The following is a 13018-nucleotide window of genomic DNA, read 5'->3' on the forward strand; positions in this document are numbered from 1 at the left end:
TCTTGTTTTTATAGATTAAAGAGTGATGGAATGATGCTCCTTAATGGAATGTGACAATGTCAATGATACTGAAATCAAGTATATTGATTGCATGATAGTTGACACTTTGATTTCCTTGTTTGAAGAAGTGAGTTCTACTAGAATGGTACATACATTCTTTCCTTTTTTAAAAATCAAGATTCATATTATTATATTCAATCTCAAGGAATAAGTAGTAATATCTCAACCTTACTCTTTAGCCGTTGTCTTAACTTCTTAAGTGTTTGTTTGTGGATATCACACAATTGACACTACTCCATGGACCAATTTACACTATTTGATCGCTTGTGTTAGGTTAAAATACTATCTTTTGCATTGCTTCATCATTAAAATTATATACAAAGTAAAAAAGGTGGTAGTTCTTGTAAATCACAACTATCCTATACAATATAAACTACTAACTAAACATCATATAATAATATTATTAATATTCCCTCTTATTACATCATATTCTTTTATTGAAGTAAGGGTACCAAAAACTAGAGTAGGAATAACACAATGGTCCAAACAACCACATGTTGAACTATGAAACACTTAATAGCTCACCAAGTACATAAAAGCTTATGGACTAGTACACACTATAATCTAAGACTTACATCATCGAGGGCACACCCAGTTGTTCACATTAGTGGGAATGACCTTGCTAAAATTTCAATAAAGGATAGGGATACTCACATTATCTATCATTGAAGTTGTTTATAAGGGACATACAATGTTAACAACTAGAATTTTACAACAAATGTGGATAGGGAAACACACTATCCACAAGCATAAATTATTTATTTTAGTTTAGAATATATATTCCTCCTCATAGTCTTGGCTACCAAAACTTCTCATTATCTTGCTTATCAGAACTTTTCTTTGTTTTCTTGACTACCAAAACCTCGCATTATTTTAGTTACCAAAACTTTAGATCACAAGTATTAGAATAACTCTCTTATGATCTAGAGTGAATATAATATGAAGATCTAGAGCTTTTAAAGCAATATATCCACTTTTTATGGTGAGAAGTTAATTAAAGATAGAAATAGTCCTCCATCCTTATGACAAATTCCCCAACCTTCACTTTGAACCCCCTCTCCCACCCTCCCTAATTTTTTATAGCCAAATACAACACAAAAATCTTTGATACATGTATGAGAATACAAAGACAATTAAAAAATATCAAATTCGACCAATAATATATCTATTTTATAATAAAAAATTTATAACTGGTATTACATAAAAATGACTCTTTAGATAATTATAAAAAAATATAAAACTCTTAAAAATAGTTAATAACAAAATGATACTAATCTTTAAAGTTTAAGACTTCAAGTATTTCTTGAGATTGACAAATTGTTTCTAAGTCATAAATTGTATACATCATAGTTTAACTTGAACAACACAATCTAAATTTTGACTTGCTTAAATGACTCATCTTAAATTACACTTAACAACTTCATCTCAATGTTCTTACTTTCATGGTATTTAGTATTGAGGATTGCACACAAGAATAGAACACACTCGCAGTTGCAGCTAGCTCCCAAGATTGCGAATGTTGGAATATGTTGGTCAAGGTTATTTACCATATTATTGTTCAATATCAATATAAGCCACCGAAACCTTCAGTAAAATACTATATTTATGAAGTTGAATTGTCTATACAATATACCAACGTTCTTCTCATATTATAGAAATCAAAGACTAGTTATTTATGAACTTGGGTATTGAAAGCTTGAAAGGGTACTGAATCAGAAGAATCACATCGATTTTAACTTTGGAAGAGTATCTCATCAACTTCCCATATTACAATAAGATCCAATAATACATTATTTTCAAATAATTCAGCTAAGATGTGTTACTGTAAATTGTCAATTCAAACATTTGTTTAGAGTTGGATTATGGTCTAACTGCATGAGATCTGAGAATGAGTAATTCTAGCCTAAACCCTAACAAAAATGCTGTCCACAGATCACCCTAAGCTGAGAGTTTGCTTGCTGGATGAAGAGCTTTCTATTGATGGTTTCATGTGGGTGGATGTATTACTTGTAGAGGATTCGGCCTGATTGTGGGGCACTCCAGCAGTGAGCTGCCATACTTGCCAATGGGTGAGATACCCAGGCCGAGAATGTGAAGCAGGTGTTTCTATTTTTCCTTCTAGCATTTCAACTATTGTAGACATCCTGGGTCTTCTACCTGGATTCTCACGGGTGCACAACAAACCCACATTAATTATCCTTACCACTTCTTCTTCATTGTATCCAGAACTCAGCAGGCTGCCATCTACCAGTTGCAGCACTTTCTTTTCCTCGTACAAATGCCAAACCTGTGATGTGGAGCCATATTAAAAATCATATCTAAAAGACAAAGCTTTTGAAATAACCGTGTGGAAGTTTTTGACATGTACAAGAGTGAATTTAATACACAATGTTACCCATTCAAGAAGGTAAGCCCTCTTTTCTTCCAAGCTGGTGTCTGTATGTTTTCTGCCACTAACAATTTCAAGAATGAGCACCCCAAAGCTGTAAAGATCTGCCTTGTCTGTTAGATGCCCACTGAGGGCATACTCTGGAGCCATATATCCACTGAAGAGTTTTTCAAACGATAAACTGATTTTAGAATTGCTGAAAAAAAGGGGGTTGCAAACGTATGCTATTCAGATTTTATGTAACAATCATTTAAAAGAAAAAAGGGGTTCAGTCTGAAAATTGCATAAGCATGTTGTTGGTAGTGTTAGTTTTAGTTCTGATGGTGTGTTAGAATGTAATCAGCTATTAAGTTTAGATCCAAGTTTGTAGGAATTGATTGTTTCTTAAGACTATAAAATATCTAATTTTTTCAAGCAGAATATAATTGTCAGTTTCATTTGTGTATATCTCCTGTCTTTTTACTGTTAATTTTTTAAATTTATCATGGTATTGAGTTGGGTTGGATGTGACTCCATCATAGGAGTTCTCAGGTAAATGAGAGCATCTTGAGAGTTGATTTTCATAGGGTAGAAGGTAAAGTTTGTTCTAAAATGAGTATCATAAGTGCGGTTGGCTGGATTAGGAGCTTATGTGTTGAAGTCTTTAAAAGAGACATAGAGATCCATCTCAAAAAAGATTATTTTCTATCATTTAAAAAAAAGGCCTCAAAGGACCAAAGATGAAAGTGCTATTTTGTAAGGTGAAAGTGTCTATTCGAAAAGAGTATAGATTATGCTACTAAAAACATTAAAAAAAAGGACTAAACAAATCATTGAATTATTTTAATGATCATTAGATGTGTTGGGATCATCAAAGTACATTTAAAAAATTGTTAGAGAAAATATAGGTTCCTCATCATGCCTTCATTTGATGTTGGAGGAGAGGTGCTCGACACCTAAAAGGATAGTGATGTGTCCATTTAATAGTTTAGTGGATGCTTGGTTGCAAGAATGAAAGAGAGAGTTTGTAATGTGTAAGAATTGATGTAGGAGTGGGGTCAGGCAATCATGCACATCCAAAAAAAAAATATATTTTTTGCGTAGTTGGAATTTTAGCTTTACATTGATTTTTGTGATTAATAAAGCCAAATATTTTGACATGGCTTGTAATAGACTTTAGCAAATATTTTTATTGTAATTTGGTGACAATTTAAATTGTTAAAATTAAAAAATCATCAATATAAACATTGAGAATTTGTGGACCCCACATACACCTAAATGGAAGCCATCAAATTCAAATTTCTCGAGAGTACATGCTTATCACAAAGCATATTCTCTTTAGTTTGGCATTCCACTGGGTTTTGCCAAGTTTGGAGTCAAATGGGTGAGTTGGTGGCATGAGGTATCTTTAACAAATTGTAAGTGTGTTGTAACAACACTAAATGAAGATTCTAAGGCAAATTCAAATTAAAAATTAGGAAGGAATCTAAGTTTGGTGTGTCATTTCTGGGTCCCCCAATGAAATGTAATTTTATGAAGAATTTGACATTTTTCATGTTGATTTTCAATTCTTGGAGACATAGTCGGTGAAGGCTTGGAAGATTAAAAAAAAAAACAGATTTTGGAAGACATTGCTGCTGTTGTACATTCGATTCGCAGGTCTGTTATCAGTCATATATCAGATTGGAGCATCAGAAAGTGAAGACAATAGGCTTAGCATTGTGTAATGAAAAGTTGTTTCAATTTTCAAAACAAAATTCTCAAGTTTGTTTGCATAATATTGATGATCATTCCATTTCTTTCTTTCTTTCATGTTTTTTTTTTTTTTTTCCCAAAATCAGATTAGCATAAATGTTTTGAAGTGTGTGATCAGGTGATTTTGAAGGGGAGTCTCCTTTACATCAAGAATATACTTAGATATCATACATACTTCATTTCTTCAAGTGTTGGAACTAATGAATAAATTTATAAGCAAGTTGTTGGCAGTGTTAATTTCAATTCTGACAGTTTGTTAGAGTGTGACTCTAAGAAGTGACATTTCAGTTAACTATCAAATTTAGATCTAAATTTGTAAAAAATGGTTAATACCCCTTAAGATTATATGAAACATGTAATCTTTTGAAACATAATATTATAAACAGTTTCATTTATGTATATTTCTTATCATTATATTACTGTTATTTTTCTAAATTATTTTCCAATTTCAAAAGATTACAAACTTGTTATCTTGTAAACTCTTCAGTTTTTTCCAACTTACATTGTTCCAGCTACCCTTGTGCTGACATGAGTGCCTTCCTCATCGAACATTCTTGCCAAGCCAAAATCAGCTACTTTGGGATTTAAATCTTTATCTAGAAGAATGTTTGTAGATTTAATGTCCCTGTGTATAATTTTTAGCAGTGATTCGTCATGAAGGTATGCAAGACCCCGTGCAATTCCTAAGCAAATCTTATATCGAGTGGGCCAGTCTAGCTTAATCTGGGATTCATTACGATCTGCAAATAAGAATTAGAATTCAGTGAGAAAAATTGGATTCCTTGTGCTTTCTGTAATCACTTCAGAACAAATAAACATTTAAAATGCAACCCATTATGACACTTCCAAGTTCCATTTATGAAGAGTTTAGGACATGGCAATGACAATAAAAATAAGAGTATTTTAATATTGTGGGAAACAGTTTTAGCTATCAGGATGTATTATGGTATCTATGATTAGATGTTGCATAATTGAAATTTTTTACTTTTCATCGATGAGAATTATTTGTACTTTTCATCGATGAAAATTATTTGTAGCTTGCTCATTATACCATTACTCTAAATGAATAACATCAGTCCTCACATCCAACCATAGTTGCTGCAGGACATCCTGATGACTAGATAGCCATTACCAATATTGTATCAAACAAGAAGTAAAAAGACATAATGAGCCGCATAATTTAATGTCAATTTTCAAAGGTTCTGTGGATCAATTTGATATAAATGGCAATGGTGCTTTTCAAATGTTCTAACAGATAAATTGCTAAAAGTATAGAGTAATTGTAAAAAGGTAGCTTTACCAAACAATGCTTCAGCAAGGTTTCCATTTTCCATGTATTCATAAACCAATAGCAGCTCATCTCCCTCTACACAGCAACCATAAAGCTTAACAAGATCTGGATGTTGTGCTGCAGAAATTAGTCCTACTTCATTCAGAAACTCTCGACTCCCCTGTTTGGAGTAAGCTGATAACTGCTTTATTGCCACCTTCCTCCCATCTGGCATTATGCCCTGTACAGTAAAAATATTCATATGACAGTGATCTGGTAAATCCTCTATTAAATTGGAATGCTAGATTTCAGGCATATAGGCTTGGTTGAAATTTGAGGATGCAGATTAATGTACCTTGTAAACAGCACCAAATCCACCTTCACCTATCTTATTTTTGGGATTAAAATTATTTGTTGCAATTTTCATCATTTTAAAGCTGAAAGAATTGTTCTCCATGGTCTGCAGCTCTGTTAACCCTCGGAGCATGCACAGAAAACAATTAATATGAAGCTGGTGAATTAGAAAAACAAAATGATTTCGATCAGGTAAGTTTAAAAACCTTTGTCCTCACTGAAACAGGATAATTTGTTGGCTCCCCTTTTCCTTTCCTTGATTAAGACCATAGATAATATCAGCAGAAGGCCCAAAATGATCACCACGACAACAATAATTATGACTGTCTTATGATTCTTTGAGTTTGGCACATTGAATTCTGCCACAAGAAAATTCAATAAAATTACATATCAGATGAAAGAGGAAACATAGCAAAGGGTTTATCTCAAAACAAACAGCCTATAATTCATACACTGCTAATGGCCAAAAAGAATTATTCCCCTTGCATTGAACATTATATTTTGAACACTCTGTGAAGCTCAGAGCACTCTTAGGCTGCAGTCCCATGGAGGAGGCTTTCTAAAAATTTTCAATGGACGTTGTTGAGATTTTTTAAAACTATTTTAAAGTGGATGATTTTGCGGTGCAATGTAAGTTTCAAATTTTATAGAAGTCGATAGAATATTTTTTTACCCCATCCGAAACACACCCTTTTAAAATTATAAACTAAAAAAAATGTTAATTATCATAGATTTTTACCATAATTGAAATACCAATAGATAGTAAAAATGTGGTCAAGATAGTAAAAATGTGGTCTGAAAAAAGAGGTTGAATCATAATGATAATGGTTTTCTGCCTGCTTTGGAAATCAATTTTTGTTGGGATTGCTGAGAATAAGTTTATGCTATGTCTCTCAGTTATGAAACTACTGTAATTAATTCAAATCAATATAAATCTTGGCTCTGCCTTTACAAGAAAAAAAAATTGTGGTTATAAGTTTATGCTATGTCTCTCAGTTATGAAACTACTGTAATTAATTCAAATCAATATAAATCTTGGCTCTGCCTTTACCAATAAAAGAAAATTATGATCAACTTATAACTCTGCAGGCCATTGTATTTTTCTCCCCTAATTATTCAGTTTTGTTTTCTGTTATCCTTAAGTAGATCTATTCTAAGCAGTTAGAACACAGTAAAAGATAATGGCATAAAGATCTGACTTACGAGGAGATACTCTAATGGCCGATACCAAAGGTCCATGCATATCTTGTAGTTCACAACATGCCCCTTTCCCAGCCCAAAAGAAGTGAATCTCCAAGAAGTTTTCTGTAACATTTATGGTGTAGTTCATAACAACAGCCACATTTTTGTCTCCAGCGGCCTCTTTAATATTAAAATCTTTCAACTTTCTATCTCCCTGCACAAATTTTGAGCAATTCCACCCAATATGGTGATCAGGATTCAGGACCGTTAAATTTTGAGCAATTCCACCCAATATGAAAAATGGTCTGTTTTGACAATTTTAGACTTTAAAAGAAACATCCCAAAAAGTTACTGACAAACATAATTGAATATGAGAGAAATTTTGAAACATTCCAAGAATTTTTTCAAATTTTTCTTCCATACTAAAGATTGGAGAAGAACTCTCTAATTTTAAGCTTTCAAAAATTTTATCCCATAATTAGTCAATTTACAATACCACGAAAAATCAGATTGCTTTTATACATACATCTAAAGCAGAAATTGCTAAAGCAAATTGATGTACCTGAATATAGACATCAAAGATACGTGCCCTTTTTGAGTCTGGCGTATCTGGATATTGTATCTCTGCAAAATGGAGCTCTACAGTGTATAATCCATTATGGAGGTCAAGGCCATAGTACCTCAGAGAGGCTGGAGAAATGCGTGCTGTGCTGTACAGTTCTGGATCTAATGCTTGAGAGCTAGCTATGGTGTTATTTTGTGGACTAATAGAAAAGGTAGCGTTACTCTGGGCATTGAAATTTTGCTGACTCAGGGGATCCCCAAAAAATCCTGTATTAGTTACTAGCCACTTTTTGTTCAGACTTTGGAAAAATTGAGTAGTACCAAGATCAGCGTCGAATTCAGTACCAAAAGATTTCAACTTGTTTCCTCCACAATTTATAGCAAAACCATAGTCTGCAGACAAAAAGATCACAACTTTCAATACTGTTTTTCATTTATATATATGGGTTCTTTTTATAGTGTACTGGTTGAGTGATGTGATGTTGTGATTATCAAGGTTGAAGTTTTCATTGGGTCATTGTGAACTAGGTTTGCACGTCTTTTGATTCAACGTGCTCTCATATTTGAACCTCAGCTTTATTAATTGAAAATGAGATTCTTTTAATACTGTAACTAAAGTAATATAATTACATTTGTAAGAAAGAATGTATAAGATGGATATATAGATATATGAATGGGTGAGACATACAAAGTTTTTGAGAAAATTATGTAGAAATCACTGTGAAATTTGTTTATCTATGTTATTTTTTATTTAGTTTTATGTTTATGTTGGGAAGTATTTTGATATGTAGATATATTGACAAAGTACTCATTTTGTGTAAAATTGGGTCCCTTGTTCTATGCCACCTACACACATTGTTATGAATTTATCTCTACCTCATTCTTATGATTCACACATCTCGTTCCAGCTACAAACTTACATATTTTTTTATTTCAAAACAAAAACTTCAAATTTGAATATTTCCCTCCAAAGTTTATGTGATTTGTTGCATTGTTCTTGTATTTAAAGGCATTGAATACATTCATTTGATTATTTGACAACTCCAAGTTGTATTCACATATCATTCACATATTAACACATCAATTGGTATATTAAAAAGAATTTTAGTCACAACTATGTATAGGAACATATACATGACTAAAGATTATTGTTTTCAATCATTTGTAGACATTTATACAAACTAACCTAAGAGAACATGCCCTTATGTGACATACTAGTGACCCTACCACATTGTTTTACATTGATCTCTAGAATGAAAAATATAATTGAAAAAGTAACCATTTGACATTAATACATGGTCATTTTAACTTCCCTTGCAAATTTGGACCAAGAGTATAAATTATTTGTACAAAGGGCAAACCACAAGAAACTCGAAATGCAATTGTTCACCCATCTCATATATAACCATCAAAATTAAAAATTTCCTCTTTGTTGTTATCATGTTGCAATTGTTTATCTATTAGCTTTTAAGTAAAAAATATAAAAATATGAAAATGGTAAAGATTTTTTCAAGTATCGTTGCTAAGTGATACATGAATTTGATGTATGAAATTCTCAAGTGGTAGATGCCTATACGAAGAATCATTTCCCATTTACCTTATATATTGTCCTACAAAGTATTCATAGGTCAAATATCTCCTTTCAAATTAAACTTGTGCATCTTTTATGGTGTACAAATGTCTTCATCATTTCCCACTCAACTTAAAAATTAGAGATAAACAAGAGTACCATTTTTAGTATAAATTTAAAATATTTTTGTGAAAAGAAATTATAAATAAATAGGAAATATTATAAAATATTTTTAAGAATAAGATGATTAAGAATTCTTACTTTGTGACTTGTTACCGCATGGAAAATTTCTTTGGAGGCATAATGTTGGATCTCTAATTCAATCAACAAAAATCAATGAGAATTTTTGTTGGTTATTATTTTTAATAAAATATGCTCTAAATTTTTAATAGGATTATTTGTAACCTCTTTTTATGATTTAAAAGAATTCTTAAAAATGTTGTACATATAGAAAACATACCCATTATTTTTGAGATTTAGATTGTTCCTAACTATATTCCTGCACACATAAATGAAACTAGATTAAAAATTTGATCAAAATAAGGAGTTTCACTTTTGAGTAGATTGCGTGAAGAAACATGTTTCAAATCTTAATGAATATATATCAATTTTGATATAAAAGATAAATAAAATATTTTATAATAAATTAACACAATAATTTTTTGAAAGTGTTATGTAAATGAAATTAAATCAACATTTTATAATAAAGAAAAAATACTACCACTCATGAAGAGGTCAAAGTGAACTTTAATCTAAGAAAAAAAATTAAATATAACTTTTGAAGTTCTAACTTAATAACATGAATTGATTGTTAGAATTAGAATAATTAAGTAAACTTTAGGCTACGTTGGTACTTACACTTTTGAAATACTGGTAGACAATGCTATGGGAATATCTCCTGAAAATTGGTTATATGACAAATCTCTGCAAAGTATAGAATTTATTGTATTAATGCATCTATTAAAAATGGAGCCACATTTAGGGCCACAAAATATGTTTAACATGAATTCTTTGTTTATATATCGATTTAACAATCACTTAATTTTATTGTGTTTAAAGAAATGAAGGGGAGTGTCTTTGTCAATAATTGAACATTTTATAATAGTAATGTTTACAATAGAAAGATCCACGTGTAGTTTTTTTTTATCTATATAATAACAATAATGTATATTAATAATTTATTCTAGAATTTAAAAAAGATTTAGAAATTTGTTTGGTCAATTAATAATCATATTTTCTACTAATAAAAAGTAGTTGACGACTTACTAATAATTTGTGATGTTTTGTTTCTAAAACATATATAGGTTTGGGCGATTGATAAGATATTTTTAATTTTTCAATTTGAGAAAAACACACATCTTTTGTGATTAATAAGCCCTTATTTTTAACATAACTTATATTCTATGATATTATTTAATGAATACAAGTTCTATAATTTATTATTTTATGTTTATATATGTCAGTTACATTAATCAAATCTTAGATAGCATGCTTTATGTACAATGCTCTTAATAATTTGCAAACATTTCCACTAATAATTTATGATATGCACATGTAGATATTAGTTTACATACAACAAGATTTAGATCAAAATTAAACACAATTTGTTTGACAATAAAAGTTCTTACATTATTTGAATATCATTATCTTGTGAAGAAAGACTCCCACTCAAAAAGTTGCTCCCTAAAAACCTGAAATATAGGAACAACATCTTTTATTTAACATTCTATTACAATATAAATATTTTTGACTTGAAATATTGAATATATTTTATAAATTAATAATAAATTATGCATTCTAATTAGAATATCTTAAATGGTAGTTTCTAAATCATTAAAATAATTCTTACAATAATACTAGTGGTTGCAATGAATAAAGTTTTTCTGGAATTTCTCCACTTAACTTGTTGAAACTCAAGTCCCTGTGGAAACCCAAATCACAAGTAAAGTTATGAAACCAAATCAAGTAATATATGGAAACTCTAGATGCTTTTTCAATAATTTTACAAAACTTATAAATATTACCTCAAAATATTAAAATGATATATTATGAATAAAAACAATTAAGATGGCCTCTCAAAATTCCTTTTTCTTCACCCTTATGATTATCATCTAAATGTAATGGGTTCTATATGGAAAACTCATCTTATGAGAGATGCTTTCTTTTGAATCACTTCCCATCAAATATGGGATGAATAAAAATTATATTTTTAAGTGAACTATAAAAGGCATCATATGCTTTGATATGTAGTAGAAAAAGTACTTATATAAAAATTAATGGGATAGGAAAATTTATATTGAAGATTCATAGTGTATAAAACTTGCATTGAGTTTATGATATTACAATATCAAACTAAGTTGTATCAATTGTAGAGGAAACTCAATATGTATTTATACATGCATAAGCTAGAAACTAGTATTTGGGTGAATGACATCTCAATAAATTTGAATCCTTTGATCTTACAAAATCAATAGATATAATGTGTTCTATGTGTATACTTCACACTTATGAGAGTGGACTTATGTGAACTAAAATGCTCAAAATTATGAAATTGATTCCTCAAAACTCATTATATAATTTGATGCATTGAAAAATTTGCATATTTAAAATAAATAAGCTAAGAAGATATACTATGAATGATTCAAAAGAAACAAGACTTGTTGAAAGGTTTCGAGGTAAAAACTAAAGAGGGGTTTATTTTGTAATAAAGTACATTTTTTATTATGATTGAGTTGGAGTAGTATTAGAATTGATTGATTTTCAACAAATCATGATGATTCATTAACACAATCATACTACAAGGTTCTAATGGAAGACTATCCAACCATACAATGTAACCACTAGATCTAAGTAAAAACACCCAAATCTACTCAAACAACATAACAATTTAAATTAAACAACAAAGAAAATAGAGAGAATGGTGTATTTATTCCATTACTAATGATTACACCAAGTTGCTAGGTATTTCAATTGAGTCTTAAGGCCTTACAAAAATCTTAGATTGAAAGGTCTGACAATACAATATATTATAATTGACCAAGAACTCATTAGCATTTATATGAGTCACAAACTAGTTGTACAACATGACCAATTTTATGAGTCTTTAATCCCTTGACTGCTCTACAATCCATGCGTAGTTAGATCCTCAATGATGTGCCACTTGAATTACAATCTCAGTTACTTTGATCCTCATTTGATCTAATCCTTTTGCATAGATATAGTTAACTCTATTAAAAACTCTCAATCCAAGCTTTATCCTTTCACTTTCAAACTCATTTGTCAAGTATTATATAATCTTGGTTTTTCTAGAGGATCATCTCTTGAATAAATCATTATCTAATAATCCTAATCTTAATTAAGCATAACCTTATGAAGTATTACCAATTACAACATCTTTTTATTATCTCCCAAGCATAATGAAATCTTAATTATTTGGTGTCAAGAAATAGATCCTAAGTAAGAATCAATATGATCCTAAAGTACTAATCGTGTACACATATGCCTTAAGAATGGTTAAATTTGGACCCTCCCTTTGGTTCAAGTTGGATGCAACCTTCTTATCCTCGAAGCAAAATAAATATCTCTATTTTGAGTAATTAAACATATCACCAACTTAAATAACGGAATCCGAGAAAACAAATTAAAAAAAATGTTATTATACAACACCCACATGATGTATTATCCCTCTGTCACAACCCTCCTTTATCACTTTTTGATTTAAATACAATTTTATTATATTTTTGGATAAGCTATTTAAATGATTGAATAAGTGTTATAAAAAGAATGAAAATAATAGTACACACACACACACACACTTGGAGAATATACATTATTTTTATTTATTTATTTTCCACTCCCAATTATGACACATGTTCTAGGAAGAATAAGAAGCTTC

General features: G+C 30.3%; 1 protein-coding gene across 4 annotated transcripts in view; it reads right to left on the reverse strand.

Moving 5' to 3' along the window:
* Positions 1-1763: 1763 nt before the first annotated feature.
* Positions 1764-13018, reverse strand: part of LOC131039150 (probable LRR receptor-like serine/threonine-protein kinase At1g56140) — a 51171-nt gene continuing 39916 nt past the window's right edge. For 2 of the 4 annotated variants that reach the window (XM_057971853.2, XM_057971822.2), the window contains 13 exons: positions 10973-11044; positions 10752-10814; positions 9982-10047; positions 9584-9622; positions 9385-9437; positions 7552-7946; positions 7011-7203; positions 6014-6166; positions 5809-5921; positions 5484-5694; positions 4686-4923; positions 2456-2606; positions 1764-2347 (listed from right to left, as the gene is read on the reverse strand). In XM_057971853.2, coding sequence (XP_057827836.2) covers positions 1994-2347; positions 2456-2606; positions 4686-4923; positions 5484-5694; positions 5809-5921; positions 6014-6166; positions 7011-7203; positions 7552-7946; positions 9385-9437; positions 9584-9622; positions 9982-10047; positions 10752-10814; positions 10973-11044 — 2101 coding nt within the window. In that variant the 3' untranslated portion in view covers positions 1764-1993. The remainder of the gene's footprint in view (positions 2348-2455; positions 2607-4685; positions 4924-5483; positions 5695-5808; positions 5922-6013; positions 6167-7010; positions 7204-7551; positions 7947-9384; positions 9438-9583; positions 9623-9981; positions 10048-10751; positions 10815-10972; positions 11045-13018) is intronic. The other 2 variants (XM_057971839.2, XM_057971831.2) reach the window with 2 other exon arrangements.

Source organism: Cryptomeria japonica, chromosome 6 (assembly GCF_030272615.1).
Source record: "Cryptomeria japonica chromosome 6, Sugi_1.0, whole genome shotgun sequence".
Classification (NCBI taxonomy): domain Eukaryota; kingdom Viridiplantae; phylum Streptophyta; class Pinopsida; order Cupressales; family Cupressaceae; genus Cryptomeria; species Cryptomeria japonica.